General features: G+C 39.7%; 1 protein-coding gene across 1 annotated transcript in view; it reads right to left on the minus strand.

Moving 5' to 3' along the window:
• Positions 1–20,062, minus strand: part of SMYD3 (SET and MYND domain containing 3) — a 735,177-nt gene that overhangs the window by 591,647 nt on the left and 123,468 nt on the right. The window contains exon 2 of the mRNA XM_011955728.1: positions 1,619–1,682. Coding sequence (XP_011811118.1) covers positions 1,619–1,682 — 64 coding nt within the window. The remainder of the gene's footprint in view (positions 1–1,618; positions 1,683–20,062) is intronic.

Here is a 20,062-nt window from a genome sequence, read left to right on the forward strand (position 1 = left end):
AGGAGACAGAGGCAGGGAGATCGCTTGAACCCAGTATTTCAAGACAGCAGTGAACTTGATAACACCACTGGACTCCAGTCCAAGAGACAAAGCAAGACAGTCAAAAAAAAAAAAAAAAAAAAAAACCCAAAAGCCAAGAAAGAAAAGAATAATACAATATATAATGGAAAACTAGACCTAATCATAATGTTGGAGCAAGAACAGACTTTAGGTTTAAAAGAGCAGTTAAAATTCTGCATACCTGGGTTTCATTTCTGATACTTCAGAGCCTACCAGTTACAGAATATTTGGCAAGTTGGCTGCCTCTTTGTCCTCATTTTCCTTGTTAATAAAATGAGCATAATAATAGTACCTAATTCTCACAAGACTCTTGGAAAACCAGATGGAATAACACAGTGCCTGCCACACAGTGGATGCCTAATAAATGTTAACTCCTATGGTTAGTACAGATTCAGAAACTGAGGACCACACAGTTTGTAATTTCCCTGAGATAATTTAACCAGCAAATGCCAGAATTAGCATGAGAACCTGGAACCCCTGATATTTTTGTATATTTGATTTCTTTTCCATTAAGACCACTATTTGTGTAGTCTCAAGAAATTACTTTCAAAGGAGAAAATGAGAGAGAAGAAAATCCCTGAGACAAGCATGGCCTCAATTTAAAAGAAGGAAGAAATTCTGGAGGTGTGTGTGCATATACAAAACACAGGAAACCAAAAGGATGAGTGGAGGGTGGCAGGGAGGAGGCAAGTGACACAGACACAAAACCTCTAATTAGACTTTTTAGTAAGATGTAACTCATTAAGACATAATTACATTTCTTATTAAATGATTAATCATAAGGTTAGAAGAAAAGGTCGTGTTGAATGTTAATTATACATCCTTTCAAGAATTTCAAAGATGTTAACAACAGTACTCGTAAATTAACTCAAACTCTTGGCAGGAAATTTGGCATTATCTTTAAAAATTCAAAAGGCATATATCCTTTCAACAATCAATACAATAAAAAGAATTTATCCTACTATTAATTTGGGGAAGTGTGCAAAAATGTGCAAGACAGGATGTGAAGTGCATTAGTGGCAATACCAAATATTATAAAAGTTCTAAGTATTCATCAACAAAGAAATTGTTATTATGGTCAATTCATACAATGAAACATATGGGATACAAAATGTTCCTCAAAGTAGATTGTTAAATGAAAAAAAAAAAAAATCAAAGTACACAAGAACACGTGTCAGATTAACCTATATTTGTTTTTTTAAACATAGGATATAGATATACAAACATGTCTGCACAAGCAAATACTGCAAAGACACATGAGAAACTTAACAGTGGAAATGAGAATTGAAGTCAGGGGGCAATAAGATGGGGAGGAATAGACATTTACTTTCACATAGTAGACATAGACACACACACACCCAATTTTTCATCATATATATTTAATATTAGTTTTAACATTTTAATGTCCCTGGCGACCTGTGTGACTCAGCAGGTGAATAACAAGTAAAAGTCAGTTACAGGCTGTAAAGAAGCAGACACAGGCAACAGGTACAGTGAAGGACAAATTTAAATGTAAGTAATTTGAAAGCTTCACTTATATATGGCTGAAAAGTCTTACCTGACACTTAGCACTACAGTATTTGGCGACGCGGCACTGAGAGCATCGCATCAGCTTTTCCTTCCTGCGGGGGAAAAGAAATTAATTCTGTGTTAAGAAATGAGTGGGAAACATACTACAGAGTCGAAGAAAGAAAATATAAGCCAACATACGGACACCAGTATGTTCTGTTTACTCCATTATGTACAGTCCCTTAAGATCTGGATTTTCACACTGATGAGCCTCCTCTTGAACCTTCCATGTGAGACACTGACAGAAAACTAAGTCCTTTGGTCTGACACAAGATGGCAGGAAGAGGCAGGCCTAGCTTGCAGCTCCGGATCACAGACAGGGCAGCGTGTGGGGACTCACACTGTGAATTTTTGATCCAAGAACCACCACAGCAACCAGGTAACTAAGGTAAACCAGGTAACTACTAGGTAAACTAAGAGACTCCACAGACCCTTTGAAGGAACTGTATCGCCATTGCAGGCTCCCTGAGACTCTGAAAAGATGTGAGCCGCTTGCTTGCTCAGCAGGGAGGCTGGTGGTCTGGGGCAAGTTCCCAGTCACAGTCACCAGCTGCCTGGAAACAGACTCCGTGCTGCCGTGGGGACACGGTGGGAGTGAGACCAGCCTTTAGGACTGCCGGCTGCATGGGAGCGGGATGAGGCCTGTGACTGCTGGCTTTCCCCCACTTTCCTGGCGGCCTGTGTGACCCAGCAGAAGCAGCCATAATCCCCCTGGGAACATAACTCCATTAGACTGAAAACCACATCGCCATCCCAACAGCAGCCGCAGCAATCCCCACCCAAGGAGAATCTGAGCTCAGACACACCTATCCCTGCCCCCTGGTGGTCTTTCTCTACCAGCCCTGGTTGCCAAAGACAAAGGCCATAATCTCTTGGGAGCTCTACGGCCCTGCCCACCACCTAAGAAACCTCAATACGTAACCAGGCAACCTTAGGGCAAGTTCGCTTCCTCCCTACAGGACCACAGCTGAGGTGTTCCTGAAGGCACCAACTCCTGGCTGGAGGCCAACCAACACAAAACCAGCACACTAAACAAAACACAATCAAGGACGCCTGTAGAGTCCACTTCACGCCCCCGCGACCTCCATTAGATCCCAAGACTCTTAGCAGTCACTCCCCAGTACCAGCCCAGAGCACAGCAGCTCCACTGCGTGGCTAGACCCAGAAGAGCAAAGACAATTACTGCAGTTTGGCTCTCGGGAAGCTCCATCCCTGGGGAGGAGGGAGAACAGCACACCAAGGAAGAGCCCCTTGAAACAAAGGTATCTGAACCGCAGCCCTTGAGTCCCAGGTCTCCCCTCTGACACAGCCCACCCAAATGAAAAGGAACCAGAAAAACAATTCTGGTAATATGACAAAACAAGGCTCTTTAACAACTCCCAAAATATCACACCGGCTCACCAGCAATGGTTCCAAACCAAGATAAAATATCTGGATTGCCAGAAAAAGAATTCAGAAGGTTAATTACTACAAGGAGGCACCAGAGAAAGGTGAACTCCAACTTAAAGAAATCAAAAACCTGATACAGAATATGAAAGGAAAATTCTTCAGTGAAATAGCATAAATAAAAAACGATCACAACTTCTATAAACCAAAGAAACACTTGGAGAAATGCAAAATGCACTGGAAAGTCTTAGCAATAGAATCAAAAAAGCAGAAGAAAGAACTTCAGAGCTTGAAGACAAGGCTTTCGAGTTAACCCAATCCATCAAAGACAAAGAAAAAAGAATTTTTAAAAATGAGCAAAGCAAGAAGTTTGGGATGATGTTAAGCAGGCAAATCTAAGAATAATTGGTGTTCCCAAGGAAAAAAAAGAAACCTAAAAGTATGGAAATACTACTTGAGGAAATAATCAAGGAAAACTTGTCTGGCCTTGCTAGAGATCTAGACATCCAAATACAAGAAGCTCAAATACTTGGGAAACTCATGACTTAGGCACACAGTCAAGAGGTTACCCAAAGCAAAGACAAAGGAAAGAATCTTAAGAGCTGTGAGGCAAAAGCATCAGGTAACCTATAACAGAAAACCTATCAGAGCAACAGCAGATTTCTGAGCAGAAACTGTCAGAGGCATGGGAACCAGGGCAACTCCATCTTGAACAGGGGCTGAGTAAAATGAGGCTGAGACTTACTGGGCTGCATTCCCAGACAGTAAAGGCACTCTAAGTCACAGGATGAGACCCACGTCAGCACACGATACAGGTCATAAACACCTTGCTGATAAAACAGGTTGCAGTAAAGAAGCCGGCTAAAACTCACCAAAACCAAAAGTGACCAGAGGTCACTGGTCATCCTCACTGCTATACTCGCATCAGCGCCATGACAGTTTACAAATGCCATGGCAACATCAGGACGTTACCCTCTATGGTCTAAAAAGGGGAGGCATGAATAATCCACCCCTTGTTCAGCATATCATCAAGAAATAACCATACAAATGGGCAACCAGCAGCCCTCGGGCGGCTGTGTCTATGGAGTAGCCATTCTTTTGTTCCTTTACTTTTCTAATAAACTTGCTTTCACTTTACTCTATGGACTCACCCTGAATTATTTCCTGTGTGAGATCTATGAACCCCCTCTGTAACAGAACCCTGTAAGCTAGAAGGGATTGGGGTCCTATTTTTTGCCTCCATAAACAAAACAATTATCAGCCAAGAATTTTGTGTCCAGCCAAACTAAGCTTCATAAATGAAGCAAGATACAGTCTTTTAAGACAAACAAATACTGAGAGAATTTGCCACTACCAAGCCAGCACTACAAGAACTGTCAAAAGGAGCTCTAAATCTTGAAACCAATCCTCGAAATACACCAAAATAGAACCTCCTTAAAGCAGCAATTTCACAGGACCTATATAACAATAACACAATAAAAAACACACACAAGGTAGTCAGACAACAGACAGCACAATGAATAGAATAGCACCTCACATCTCAGTAATAACGCTGAATGTAAATGACCTAAATACTCCACTTAAAAGATATGGAATGGCAGAATGGATAAGAATTCACCAACTAAATTTCTGCTGTCTTCAGGAGACTCACCTAACACATAAGGACTCACATAAACTTAAGGTAAAGGGGTGGAAAATGACATTCCATGCAAACGGACACCAAAAGTGAGCAGGAGTAGCTATTCTTACAGACAAAACAGACTTTAAAGCAAGAGCAGTTAAACAAAACAAAGAGGGACATTATATAACAATAAAAGGACTAGTCCAACAGTAAAATATCACAATCCAAAATGTATATGCACCTAACACTGGAGCTCCCAAATTTATAAAACAATCACTAATAGACCTAAGAAATGAGATACATGGCAACGCAGTAATAGTGGGGAACTTCAGTACTCCACTGACAGCACTAGACAGGTCATCAAGACAGAAAGTCAACAAAGAAGCAATGGACTTAAACTATACCCTACAACAAATGGACTTCACAGATATTTACAGAACATTCTTCTCAACAACTGCAGAATATACATTCTATTCATCAGCACATGGAAAATTCTCCAAGATAGAACATATGATATGGCACAAAACAAGTCTCAGTAAATTTAAGAAAATCGAAATTATATCAAGTACTCTCTCAGACCACAGTGGAATAAAATTGGAAATTAACTCCAAAAGGAACCCTCAAAATCATGCAAATATATGGAAATTAAATAACCTCCTCCTGGATGATTGTTGGGTCAACAATTAAATCAAGATGGAAATTTAAAAAGTCTTTGAACTGAACAATAACAGTAACACAACTTATCAAAACCTCTGGGATACAGCAAAAGCTGTCCTAAGAGGAAAGTTCAGAGCATTAAATGCCTACATTGAAAAGTCTGAAAGAGCACAAGCAGACAACCTAAGGCCACACCTCACAAAACTGGAGAAACAAGCACAATCCAAACCCAAATGTAGCAGAAGAAAAGAAATAACAAAGATCAGAGCAGAACTAAATGAAACTGAAACAGACAAAAAAAACAATGCAAAAGATAAATGAAACAAAAGGCTGGTTTTGAAAAGATAAATAAAACTGATAGACCATTAGCAAGATTAACCAAGAAAAGAAGAGAGAAGATCCAAATAAGCTCAATTAGAAATGAAATGGGAAGGCCGGGCGCGGTGGCTCAAGCCTGTAATCCCAGCACTTTGGGAGGCCGAGACAGGCGGATCACGAGGTCAGGAGATCGAGACCATCCTGGCTAACATAGTGAAACCCCGTCTCTACTAAAAAATACAAAAAACTAGCCGGGCGAGGTGGCGGCGCCTGTAGTCCCAGCTACCCAGCAGGCTGAGGCAGGAGAATGGCGTGAACTCGGGAGGCGGAGCTTGCAGTGAGCTGAGATCCGGCCACAGCACTCCAGCCTGGGTGACAGAGCGAGACTCCGTTTCAAAAAAAAAAAAAAAAGAAATGAAATGGGAAATATTACTACTGATACCACAGAAATACAAAAGTTTATTCAAGGCTACTATGAACACTTTTACATGCCTAAACTAGAAAACCTAGAGGGGATGGATAAATTCCTGGAAATACATAACCCTCCTAAATTAAACCAGGAAGATATAGAAACTCCGAACAGACCAATAACAAGCAGCAAGACTGAAACGGTAATTATTTTTAAATTGCCAGTAAGAAAAAGTCTAGGACCATAAGGATTCACAGCTGAATTCTGTCAGACATTCAAATAGGAACCAGCACCAATCCTATTGACACAATTATTCCAGAAGATAGAGAAAAAGGGAATCCTCCTTAAATCATTCTATGATGCCAGTATCACCCTAGTACAAAAACCAGGAAAGGACCTAACAAAAAATTAAAACTACAGACCAATATTCCTGATGACACAGATGCAAAATTCCTCAACAAAATACTAGCTAACTGAATCCAGCATCACATCAAAAAGATAATTCATCATGATCAAGTGGGTTTCATACCAGGGATGCATGGATGGTTTAACATCCACAACTCAATAAATGTGATACGCCACATAAACAGAATTAAAACCAAGAATCACGTGATCATCTCAATAGATGCAGAAAAAGCATTTGACAAAATCCAGCATTGCTTTATGATTAAAACCCTCAGCAAAATTGGCATAGAAGGGACAAACCTTAAGGTAATGAAAGCTATCTATGACAAACCCACAGCCAACATTATACTGAACAGGGAAAGCTGAAATCATTTCCCCTGAGAAATGAAATCAGACAAGGATGTCCACTTTCACCACTTCTATTCAACACAGTACTGGAAGTCCTACCTAGAGCAATCAGACAAGAGAAAGAAATCAAAGCTATCCAAATCAGTAGAGGAAGTCAAACTGTGGCTGTTTGCTGATGATATGACTGTATACCTAGAAAACCCTAAAGACTCATCCAAAAAGCTCCTCGAACTGGCACATGAATTCAGCAAAGTTTCAGGATACAAAATTAATGTACACAAATCAGTAGCTCTGCTATACAGCAACAGCAACCAAGTTGAGAATCAAATCAAGAACTCAACCCCTTTTACAATAGCTGCAAAAAAATAAAATAAAATAAAATACTTAGGAATACACCTAACTAGGGAGGCGAAGACCTCTACAAGGAAAACTACAAAACACAGATGACACAAACAAATGGAAACATGTCCCATGCTCATGGATGGGAAGAATCAATATTGTGAAAATGACCATATTGCCAAAAGCAATCTACAAATTCAATACGATTCCCATCTAAACACCACCATCATTCTTCACAAAACTAGAAAAAAAAATCCTAAAATTCATATGGAACCAAAAAAGAGACCACATAGCCAAAACAAGACTATGCAAAAAGAACAAATCTGGAGGCATCACATTATCCAACTCCAAACTATACTACAAGGCCACAGACACCAAAACAGCATAGTACTGGTATAAAAATAGGCACAATGAAACAGAATAGAGAACCCAGAAATAAACCCAAATACTTAGAGCCAACTGATCTTCAACAAAGCAAACAAAAACATAAAGTGGGGAAAGGACACCCTATTCAACAAATAGTGCTGGGACAACTGGCAAGCCACATATAGAAGAATGAAACTGGATCCTCATCTCTCACCTTACACAAAAATCAACTCAAGATGAATCAAAAACTTAAATCTAAGACCTGAAACCATAAAAATTCTAGAACGTCGGAAAAACCCTTCTAGACATTGGCTTAGGCAAAGACTTGATGACCAAGAACCCAAAAGCAAATGCAACAAAAGCAAAGATAAATAGATGGGGCTTAATTAAACTAAAAAGTTTCTGCACAGCAAAAGAAATAATCAGCAGAGTTAACAGACAAACCACAGAGTGGGAGAAAATCTTCACAATCTATACATCCGACAAAGGACTGATATCCAGAATCTACAAAGAACTCAGATCGGCAAGAACAAAACAATTCTATCAAAAAGTGGGCTAAAGACATGGACAGACAATTCTCAAAAGAAGATATACAAATGGCCAACAAGCATACGGTAAAATGCTCAACATCACTAATTATCAAGAAAATGCAAATCAAAACCACAATGTGATACCACCTCACTCCTGCAAGAATGGCCATAATCAAAACATCAAAAACATCGATTATTAGTATAGATGTAGTGAAAAGGGAACACTTTTACACTGTTGCTGGGAATGTAAACCAGTACAACCACTATGGAAAACACTGTGGAGATTCCTTAAAGAGCTAAAAGTAAATCTACCATTTGATTCAGCAATCCCACTACTGGGTATCTACCAAGAGGAAAAGAAGTCATTATATAAAAAAGATACTTATACTTGCACGCATTTATAGCAGCACAATTTGCAATTGCAAAAATAGGGAACCAGCCCAAATGCCCATCAATCAACAAATGGATAAAGAAAATGTGGTATACATATACCATGGAATACCACTCAGCCATAAAAAGGAACAAAATATTGGCATTCGCAGCCACCTAGATGGAACTAGAGACCATCAATCTAAGTAAAGTAACTCAGGAATGGAAAACCAAACATCGTATGTTCTCACTCAGATGTGGGAGCTAAGCTATGAGGACACAAAGGCATAGGAAAGATACACTGGACTTTGGAGACTCAGGAGAAAGGTTGGGAGGGAGGTGAGGGATAAAAGACTACACAGTGGGTATAGTGTACACTGCTTGGGAGATGGATGCACCAAAATCTCGAAAATCACCCGTAAAGAACTTATTCATGCAACCAAACACCACCTGTTCCCCCCAAAAACCTACTGAAATTAAAAAAGAAAAAGAATCTCAGAGAAAAAAATAATAAGGCATGGCCCTGGACCCAGAGATTTCCATGTACTAAAGGAGAATGATATTGTACACACCCCCAGCTCCCCGCAAAAACAAAAAAAAAAAGTCCTTCTCTAAAACTTTGGTAGAATATACATAACATAAAATTCACTATTTTAACCATTTTAAGTGCACAATTCAGTAGCACTAACCATATTCAGATTGTTGTGCAACTATCACCACCATGTTCTTTTTAACATAAATTTAATTAAAATTTAGAGGCCGGGCACGGTGGCTCAAGCCTGTAATCCCAGCACTTTGGGAGGCCGAGACAGGCGGATCACGAGGCCAGGAGATCGAGACCATCCCGGCTAACATGGTGAAACCCCGTCTCTACTAAAAAAATACAAAAAACTAGCCGGGCGAGGTGGTGGGCACCTGTAGTCCCAGCTACTTGGGAGGCTGAGGCGGGAGAATGGCGTAAACCCGGGAGGCGGAGCTTGCAGTGAGCTGAGATCCGGCCACTGCACTCCAGCCTGGGTGACAGAGCGAGACTCCGTCTCAACAACAACAAAAAAAAAAATTTTGAGACGTTTCCATTAGATTAAAACACTTCACTTCATAAAGATACTGATCTCTCCATATCAAATTCAAATCCAGTCCATAAACTGGTGAAAAGTATTCTATACCCTTCCAATATAAAAATTTTGTCTGAAATTATCACATAGTTTAATTACGAATATACTCCTCCTGAGAAATGGTTTTAAAATTCCATTTAATTCAATTACTACTTTAGACATACTGAATTGAGATGCTTTAACGTTATCTCCCCCAAATTACCTGGGTAACAAAAAAGCAGATATTTTTAAAAACCTGAATTATAAAATAAAAATAATAGATTGGATGGTAAATTTAACAGTGACAAGGATCAGACGGGACTGTGTCTAGTTTCAAGGTGGTCAAGGGCACTAAAAGTCAACCTGTAATACTAACATCAATGACAAAACAGAAGAGCTCTTTCTAAGCACTTCTGAAATGACAGGCACAGTACGAAGCTCTTTACATCTATTAACTCACACTAAATTTGAAATAGTTCTGTATAAGGTAAGCAGTCTTATTATGCCAACTTTAGAGATATTTCTATACACTCTCAAAAGATAAAAAGTAGATGGAGTAGTACACACTGCTAAGGCATCATACCATAAAGTGAAAGTGGCAGATGATACTGAGGGATAAAAACAGAATCCTGCAGAGAATCAGAACTTGAATACATCAGGTACCTCACCCCTGAAAGAACAGAAGTGAGTTACGGGGCATAAAACATGGGAGTGGTTAAAAGTCTAAACAAAGCAACGTCAAAAAATTCCATCCGCCCCCAAGTGCAGAACTCTAGCTTCCAGATACCAATACTCCAGGCAACAAACCAAACCCAAGCGATGGGCCCTAAAGTTCTTGCTTGTAACCACACACTATAGTACCATTCTTAAATAAAACTGGATCAAATCACATCAACACTTAGCTGTTCATGAGACAGACTTCAAACCAAAGGACATGCAGTGGTGGAATGAAAAGGATATGTCAGGCAAATATTAACTCGAAAAAAGCCTGTGTAACTACGTAAGTTTCGGAAAAAAAGAGACTTGAAGGTTAAATGCATTAATAAAGCCAACACACGGTGACAAAAGACTTCCATCACCAACTGAAGTAACCAATCTACGCAGTCTCAAAATGTAGAAAGTATACGTCACAGATCTCCAAGGAAAAACTGACGAATACACAGTAAGTTAAGGCAGGGCCTGGAATATAGCAAGTACCATATAAGAGTTCGATTATCGAGAGACGCCGCTCCCGATGTTTAACGTGGGTTCTTTTCTATTTCCTAGGTGTCTCGGCTGGTTTGAGAAATAAAGGGAAAGAGTACAAGAGAGAGAAATTTAAAGCTGGGTGTCCAGGGGAGACATCACATGTGGGCAGGATCCGTGATGTTCCCTGAGCGGAGCCGTAAAACCAGCCAGTTTTTATTAGCGATTTTCAAAAGGGGAAGGAGTGCACCAACAGGGTGTGGGTCACAGAGATCACATACTTCGCAAGGAAATAAAATATCACAAAGCAAACGGAGGCAGGGCGAGATCACAGGACCACCAGATGAGGCGAAATTAAAATTGCTAATGAAGTTTTGGGCACGCATTGTCATTGATAACACCTTATCAGGAAACAGGGTTTGAGAGCAGACAACCTTTCTGACCACAATTTATTAGGTGGGAATTTCCTCATCCTAATAAGCCTGGGAGCACTACAGGAGACCGGGGCTTATTTCATCCCTTCAGCTTTGACCATAAAAGACTGTACGCCTTAAAGGGGCTGTCTATAAGCCTACCTTCAGGGAGCATTTTCTTTCTCAGGGATGTTCCTTGCTGAGAAAAAGAATTCAGCGATATTTCTCCTATTTGCTTTTGAAAGAGGAGAAAAATAACTCTGTTCCATCTGGCTCACCGGCGGCCAGTTCAAAGTTACCTCCCTTGTTCCCTGCACATCGCTGTTAATCCTGTTTTTTTTTTAAGATGCCCAGATTTCATATTGTTCATACACACATGCTCTACAAACAATTTGTGCAGTTGACACAATCATCACAGGGTCCTGAGGCAACATTCATCCTCCTCAGCTTACGAAGAAGATGATAGGATTAAGAGATTAAAGACAGGCATAGGAAATCACAAGGATATAGATTGGGGAAGTGATAAGTGTCCATGAAATCTTCACAATTTATGTTCAGAGATTGCAGTAAAGACAGGCGCAAGAAATTATAAAAGTATTAATTTTGGGAACTAATAAATGTCCATGAAATCTTCACAATTTATGTTCTTCTGCGGCGGCTTCAGCCGGTCCCTCCGTTCAGGGTCCCTGACTTCCTGCAACATTAGATATTATAAATTCTCTTTCAGAAATTCATAGATCAAGAAGATAAAGAATAAGGAGATAAAGAAGATAAAGAATAACACCAGTCTGGGCAACATAGTGAGCCCTCATTTCTACAAAAAAAAAAAAACAAATTAAAACATTAGCCGGGCATGGTGGCACAAGCCCATGGTCCCAGCTGCTTGAGAGGCTGAGGTGTGAGGATCGCTTGAGCCCGAGAGATTGAAGCTACAGTGAGCTGTGATCACACCACTGCACTCCAGCCTGAGCAACAGAGTGAGACTCTGTCTCAAAAAAAAAAAAAAAAAAATTAGGAATGTAAGAATATTACTCAAGATTCAGTCGAAAGTTGAAAACGAGAATTCTGGGGAAATGATGGCAGTGATGTAATTTTTTAATCTCCTTGACTCTCTCCATAAAAAAAAAAAAAAACAGAGCAAATAGGCCAGCAAAACCTAATCACTACTCCCCACCCTGGAAAACGTGAATAACAAACCTCAAAATATGAGTGGGTGGAAAAAACTAGGAGTGGTTCTGAGAGCAGAATTAAATCAGTATCTTTATTGCAGGAAACAAGGCAACTTAGCGTCCAACAGACCTGTAAACAAAAGAGGCCCCAGACTGCCAAAAGATGTCCAGCACAGAATGCCAAGCCAATCTGAGAATGCAGCCAAAACTGAGAGATGGTTCTTTCTTTAGGAAACCTCTTTGAGACGAAATCCCCCGGGCTGCCCTGAACCCTGCCTTCCTTAGACCTGGCTCCTCCGATTTTTTTCACTTCCCTCTCTCTTGCTAAGTTAATCAGAGGCTATGTCTGTTGGCTAAAAATAACAATCCACGAATCCACACAAAACGTTTGTTCTTGGTTTTAAAAAATAATGAGCAGAATCAAGATACCTGAGAGACTCAGGTGATGAACAGCTAGCAAATGTCAATCCTTCATTTCCTCCTCCCTCCCATAGCTACCAAACAAAGGCTTTAATAAATGTTGACATAGAAGTTTGGTAAACTAACAAGATAATTCAGAGTACTTGAATAATTTATCTGTCGTTTAATGTGTGATGGCAATTCCTTAACATGAGTTATTTAAATGTTTGGGATTGTTTTTACATATTAAATGACTAAACAAAAAAATCTAAATTCTTAGTTTAAAAAAAAAAAGGCAAGTTGAGTCCAAGAAAAAAGTTATGCGTGCTTGATTAACCAACTACTGAAACTTTAATGTATTACTGCTTTTCTCTTTGGGGCATGGTTCAGAGCAACAGCACCCTGGCAAGGCTCCCCTGCAGAGAAAAAAACCTGGGCAGCAGTGAGAGGGAACAGGAAGTTAGCAGAAACACAGCCACCAGATCATACAAGAAAACCTTCTTTTTCTCTTAAAAAAAAAAAGTGTCATATATGTAATTTAAACCTCAGTGACACGCCTGGGGAATACAGAATCGTCTCAAAAACAAAACAAAACAAAAAATTAGCTAGGCACAGTAGCTCACGTCTGTAATTCCAGCACTTTGGGAGGCGGGCGGATCACAAGGTCAGGAGTTTCAGACCAGCCTAACCAACATGGTGAAACCCCGTCTCTATTAAAAATACAAAAATTAGCAAGGCGTGGTGGCGTGCACCTGTTATCCCAGCTACTCAGGAGGCTGGGGCAGGAGAATCACTTGAACCCAGGAAGTAGAGGTTGTAGTGAGCCAAGATCGTGCCATTGCACTCCAGCCTGGGTGATAGAGCGAGACTCCATCTCAAAAAATAAAATAAAATCACCAGACGTCATTTCAAACTGAACAACAAAGCTGTACTTTGGGGGGGAAAATGAGAAATGTACATGTCAAATCAAAAACATAATTAATTAGCAGTTTATAGAAAAAGGACCACTTATTTTAAGGGGCTTCAGAGGCTAAAACAAGAAATAGTCAATGGAAGTTAGAGGAGGGCAGATTTTACCTAAATTATAACGATTTTTCTGGTGACAAGAGCTGTTCAGAAGTCTAATGCAACACCTTGAGAAGCGTGGGGTGCCCAGTGACTTGACATGTTTAAGGAGAATCCAGTAGTAAGTATATTTGCTAGACATGAGTTGAGGGAATTTCCAATACTGCAAAAGAGAAGGAGTTAGAGAAGTTTTCTCTTTCTTTTCTTTTCTTTTCTTTTCTTTTCTTTCTTTTCTTTTCTTTTCTTTTCTTTTCTTTTCTTTTCTTTTCTTTTCTTTTCTTCCAGGTCCAAAATTATTTGGTTCTGTTTCTCTTGTGCAACCAATAATATAAACCAAATTTCAAGATGACAGAAGTTGTGCATATTTTAAGGCAAAGTTTGGTAGCCTCAGAAGAGTAGAGAACATGCTGTTTGCAAAGTGTTTGTCTAAAAAGTCCATCCAGAACTGGAGTTTCTGAATGAAAAACTGCAACGTCTGCCTCCTCGGGTGAAGCAATTCTTATACCTCAGCCTCCTGAGTAGCTGGGATTACAGTCGTGCACAACCACGCCCGGCTAATCTTTGTATTTTTAGTAGAGATGGGGTTCACCATGTTGGCCAGGCTGCTCTCGAACTCCTGACCTCAAGTGATCTGCCCGCCTCAGCCTCCCAAAGTGCTGAGATTACAGGCGTGAGCCACCATGCCTGGCCAAAAAATAATCTTAGAAAAATAAGTTAGGAATGTATCAGTCACAGAAAAGTGATTTTTATCTTTTTCCCCTTCATTTCCAAGATGAATATTAATATTGTACCTCCAAATAAGAGAAGATATTTATATTACTTTTTACCAAAATAAATGGGATCATTAGCAACCCACCCTCTTCAAAAAAAGCAAAAAGGAATCCCCTATCACTGGATCATACAAACCCAGACTCTAGAGAACGGAGTGTCATATCAAAGACAATTCTTAGGTTACTCAGTGCCGCAGACACAGTGTTTCATGGAGCACAAGTTAAGTCCTCTCTTCTGGGTATAGGCTGGGCCATAATTTGTTTCTCCAACAGCTTAAGCTACTGAAACATAAAAACAAAATACAAACTGGGCAAAATTAATTGTTCTTCCAGTCTTCCAGTATACAAATTAAAAACTTAGATATGGATATAGCAGGAACAACCATCTCTAAGAAATTTTTTAAAAGTGGGGAGGGAAATTAATTGGGTCCTCAAATCTCAACTATGGGGGTACTATTTTAGGGACCGTCTCTCTATCCTTCTTGGGTGTCAGAGGGAAAGAGTATGTCCGTGTTTAGAAACTCTGCCCTAAAACAATAAAACCAGTTACCAGACAGAAGGAAGGAAGTTTCCTGGAATGGATATAGAAAACAGAAAAATCCTAGTGACTCCCAAATTCCCCCCAGCCCTGGGACGTGCAGAATCCACTTTAAACTTCCTATGGAGAAAAAAATTCATCGACTTTTTTTATAATAAACGCATTATTTATATATTATATATAATAAACGACATTCCCATATAATAAACGCATAATATTCAGCGCTCCTTCCGAGTAACATGTCTTAGTTCCCTAAAAGTCTCTGTGATGGTTAATTACTGTCAACTTGATTGGATTGAAGGATGCAACATATTGTTCCTGGGTATGTCTGTGAGGGTGTTGCCAAAGGAGATAAACATTTGAGTCAGTGGGCGGGGAAAGGCTGACCCCCTCTCAACCTGCGTGGGCACCACCTAATCCGCTGCCAGCGTGGCTAGAATAAAAGTAGGCAGAAGATGGTGAAAAGGTTAGACTGGGTTAGTCGCCCCATCTACACCTTTCTCCCGTGCTGGATGCTTCCTGCCCTCAAACACTGGACTCCCAGTTCTTCAGTTTTGGGACTCAGACTGGCTTCCTTGCTCCTCAGCCTGCAGACGACCTATTGTGGGACCTTGTGATCACGTGAGTTAACATTTAATAAACTCATATATATAGATAGATAGATATTCCATTAGTTCTGTCCCTCTACAGAACCCTGACTAATACAACCACTTAGCAGTTGTGTAATACTAAGCAGTTTAACCTCTGGAAACCATTGAACTAAAATGAGAATCAATAATAATAACATTACATGGGTGTAATGAGATTTAAATAAAACTTAAGGCCGGGCGCGGTGGCTCAAGTCTGTAATCCCAGCACTTTGGGAGGCCGAGACGGGCGGATCACGAGGTCAGGAGATCGAGACCATCCTGGCTAACACGGTGAAACCCCGTCTCTACTAAAAATACAAAAAATTAGCCCGGCGCGGTGACGGGTGCCTGTGGTTCCAGCTACTCGGGAGGCTGAGGCAGGAGAATGGCGGGAACCCGGGAGGCGGAGCTTGCAGTGAGCTGAGATCCCGCCGCTCACTCCAGCCCGGGCGACAGAGCGAGGCTCTGTCTCAAAAAAATAAATAAATAAATAAATAAAACTTAAAAACTTAATATCATGCTTGGTTCACAGAAGTGCAGTAACTATTACTCATTATCATCACGGTTTTATTATCATTTTAAGATTTTTAAATCGCCAATTTTCAAGATGTTTCTAGATATCACCTGAAATATCTTAGTACTAACAGATTAAACAATATTAATATCTTAACTAGTTTAGCCACTATACAAATTTCAGAATTTTATAAACCTTTGAATGTTTATAATCTTTGGAATATTTTTCCTAGTTATTTTTGGGAACATTTCAGAATTTTTAAAAATTAAAGTGATTACACCCACCATCCACCTATCAAATGGCTGTTAATACACACTGGTAGATGTGGTCAAAATCGTACAGACTCATAGGAAAACAGAATTGATTTGGATTCATTTCTCTTTCTCTTTTATTTTTGAGACAGGGTCTCGCTCTGTTACCCAGGCTGGAGCACAGGGGCGCAAACACAGCTCACTGAAGCCTCTACCTCCCAGGCTCAGGAGATCCTCCTACCTCAGCCTCCCAAGTACCTGGGACCACAGGCGTATGTCAATACACTTGGCTAATTTTTAAATTATTTGTAGAGACAGGGTCTCCCTATGTTGCCCAGGCTAGTCTCAAACTTCTGGACTCAAGCAGTCCTCCCACCTCAGCCTCCCAGAGTGCTAAGATTAGAGGAGTCATTAGATTAGAGCCACTGCACGCAGCCTTGGATTCCTTTTTCTGCATTCCATTTCGTTTCACATTTCTGACACAAAGTATAAAACAAAAAAATGTAATGGTGCGTATTTCTAGGAAAATTAATCTATACTTCACTGGCACCATATACCTTCCGAGGAGACACACAAGCACCTTAAATCCAGCACTTTGGGAAAAGCACAGCAAAAGATGTGGACCCAATTAGAATCAGAGAGGCAGACCAGCTACTTGAGTCCTCCCCTTCCACTGTCGTCAACCCTCTGAATTAAAGCTAATGTCCTCGTGGAGCTGTGCCATCTGATAAACACAAACCCCAGGTGTGAATCCAACAAGTGCTCAGCGACCGGCCACCGTGGGCATCACCGCATAATGTCCCAGGTGGATGACAGCGGAGAGGGTAATGCAGTCACTGCTTCTTGAAGATGGCAATCAAGAAAGACAGATCAACACACATCACTTGCAGAATGAACTATAATACAAAACCACATCTTGAGAAATGACACAGACTATACAGGACGCCAGTTGAGGTGAAGGAAAAGTCACTTTCTGATGAATAAAGAGTGAGCGGCAGAGAATGGTGGGACTATTTTGGGGGACAAGGAAAGAAAATGTTTTAGCAGTTTCGGGTTCAAAACATGCAGTACTTACTAAGGGCGTACCCTTGTAACGTCTCGTAGCCTCAATTTCCTCCTCTGCAAAGTGGGAATAAGTGACTTACGGGACTGCAAGGCAAACTATGAGACGATCTACATGGAGCGCCCGCTAATACAGCACCAAGCAAAGCATTTAGTGCAGAGTTAAAACGGAGGCTGCTGGGTGTATTCTCAAATTGCTCAGGATAATTTTTCCATCTCTATGCCCTATCAGAAAAGCTTCTTCTCTATCTCTTCCATGGTTGCCAAAAACCAAAGAAAGCTGCATCTACCTGTGCCACAAATGTAGTCATCTCCACCCAGGTACACAGACCATTTATTAATACCACTTTTTGAAACCCACATGTACCCAGACTACTTGGCTCTAATTTCAAATTTTGATGAGTATCCTAAGTATTTGATAACTCAGTCTACATTCACTGAAGTCATAATTTTTAATGTGATCAGAATAACTGACTTCAAAGTGGTCTAATTCAAGAAGCTCTAACTTTAAAGTTGTCAAAATGCTTCTTGAAGGTGGCATTTGTAGAAAAAAATCTGAGAAGACTGTTAAATATTCAATAATATTAAAAAGCAATTGCAACTCCTAACATTCTGTTTGCTCTAGGCAAGGAAATGCCTGTAACAAGGAGCAAATTAAAACACCAGGGTCTTTGTGTTTTAAAACAACATGGTTTTAAACCCTCCTCATCATACTAACAGTATGTAAAAGATTATACACTGCACGTTGTAAGTCACTAGGACAGCTAATAATTGGAAATAAGTGAATTAAGAACCAGTATTAAAGTACACTGGCTTGTTTTTCAGATAGAGCACACCAAGTAGACTGGAGAAAGCTGTGACTAAGATGAACTGCAGAAAAGGAATTTTTTTCCTAGTAACAACACCCATCCCTACATAGGCAACCTCTTCAGTCTAGTAACACAACTCTGATCATCTAAGAGGTATGTTCAATTTCCCTAAGTCTTCTTGAAATCTAAAATAATAAAAAAAAATGAGGAAGAAGAAAAAAATCTGATTTTCCCAAAGATTAAAATCAAATACCCTTTAAGTATATAACTATTGCTAGTACAAATATCACAGTAAATACATTTTTAAAAAGTACCATGGGTAACATTTCAAATAAGGTATAAGAACATTTGATCCATATTTTCATAAATATACTATGACCTAAGTCTTCAAAATGGCAAAAGATGCCCACCTTGAGTTCAGTTCCAGAAAATATTTTGTCACTCTAGAAAAATTCTCTCTCCTACTTCCTCCAATCAGAAAACAACACATCAGCACCACTCTTCTCCTTCAGCTTTGGTGGCAGGAACATGAAAAACCAAATTCACTAATTGGAATAGTTTGTTCATTTCAGAGGCCTGAAGGCATCTTCTCCTTCCGCCTGCTTTAAATATTTGCTCTTCCATTTTATAATTAAGTACAATGCTTTGTTTAACTTTTAACTATAAACTGCCTCAAGTCTCCTTGGAAGTAAGCAACGACAAAATCTCAATTAATTCTCTCTTTTGGAAAATAAAATGATACTTTAAGTTTATAAAGAAAGACTAGCATGCTGCCTAGTTCCTAAGTAAAGAAACCTTCAAAGAAGAGGCCTTAAGAGACATGGAATTAAATGTTACAGCTGCAAGGGCACTATAATTACAAATTCTCATCGATTTCTATTAAGAGGTCAATCATCTGCTGATAGCCATGGAATGAGAGTTAATAGGGGATGGTGCAAGGGTTTTGATGCCTGCTGGTCCTCCGCTAGTGAGCATGTTGTATGCCCACTACATACAAGAGAAGGCTCTCCATGGCCCTAAAATACCACTCGGATATTTTTCTTATCAAACACCCATGTGAGTTTGAGAATATCTTTTTATTCCATTTTTTTGGCACACATCGGTAGCAGCCAGAGAGTTTAAGAATACCTTGAGATGAAGTGCAGACATCCCTCTAAAAGGCTATGACTCCACGACATTTGCAGCTTAGTATGAATCACTTTATTCACATAATCTTATTTCCTTTTTCCACTTAGCTGAGATTTTAGGAATAGAAATTTTGCATAGAGTAGGTGGAGAAAGGGGAGTTAACAGTGATGAACATTTTAAAAGCCTAGAAAGAAGAGAGGAGAAAATGCAGTATAACAAAAAGGGAGTTAGAATGTATAAGAACATTTCATTCCATAAAGTTTCGAGTCAGGCCCAACATGCTCTCACGTATGAAATACAGAAAGTACAACGAGGAGGAAAATCTCTAAGAAAACTGAAGAGAACTGTACTTTAAGCCTGGCTGCTTCATTTATTGCTGTCCATCTACAGGCAATGAATAAATGTATCCACCCCTAAAGGTATTCTAAGCGTAATAATAAAAGCTACCTAGAATGTTGAAAGGAATTTTCATATTACATATATGTTGTAAAATTAAGTTTCTTCAATGTATAAAAAAGACTGAAAAGAAATAGACCAAAATATTGCATTTTTTCTTTAAGTGATATGAATTGGGGTGATTTCCCCCTCCTTTTATGTTTTCCCTTTTTCAGTTTTATATAACAAGATTATTTTACCTCCATGATCAAATAAACATAAAC

Source organism: Colobus angolensis, unplaced genomic scaffold (assembly GCF_000951035.1).
Source record: "Colobus angolensis palliatus isolate OR3802 unplaced genomic scaffold, Cang.pa_1.0 Scaffold40, whole genome shotgun sequence".
NCBI classification, from domain to species: Eukaryota; Metazoa; Chordata; class Mammalia; order Primates; family Cercopithecidae; genus Colobus; species Colobus angolensis.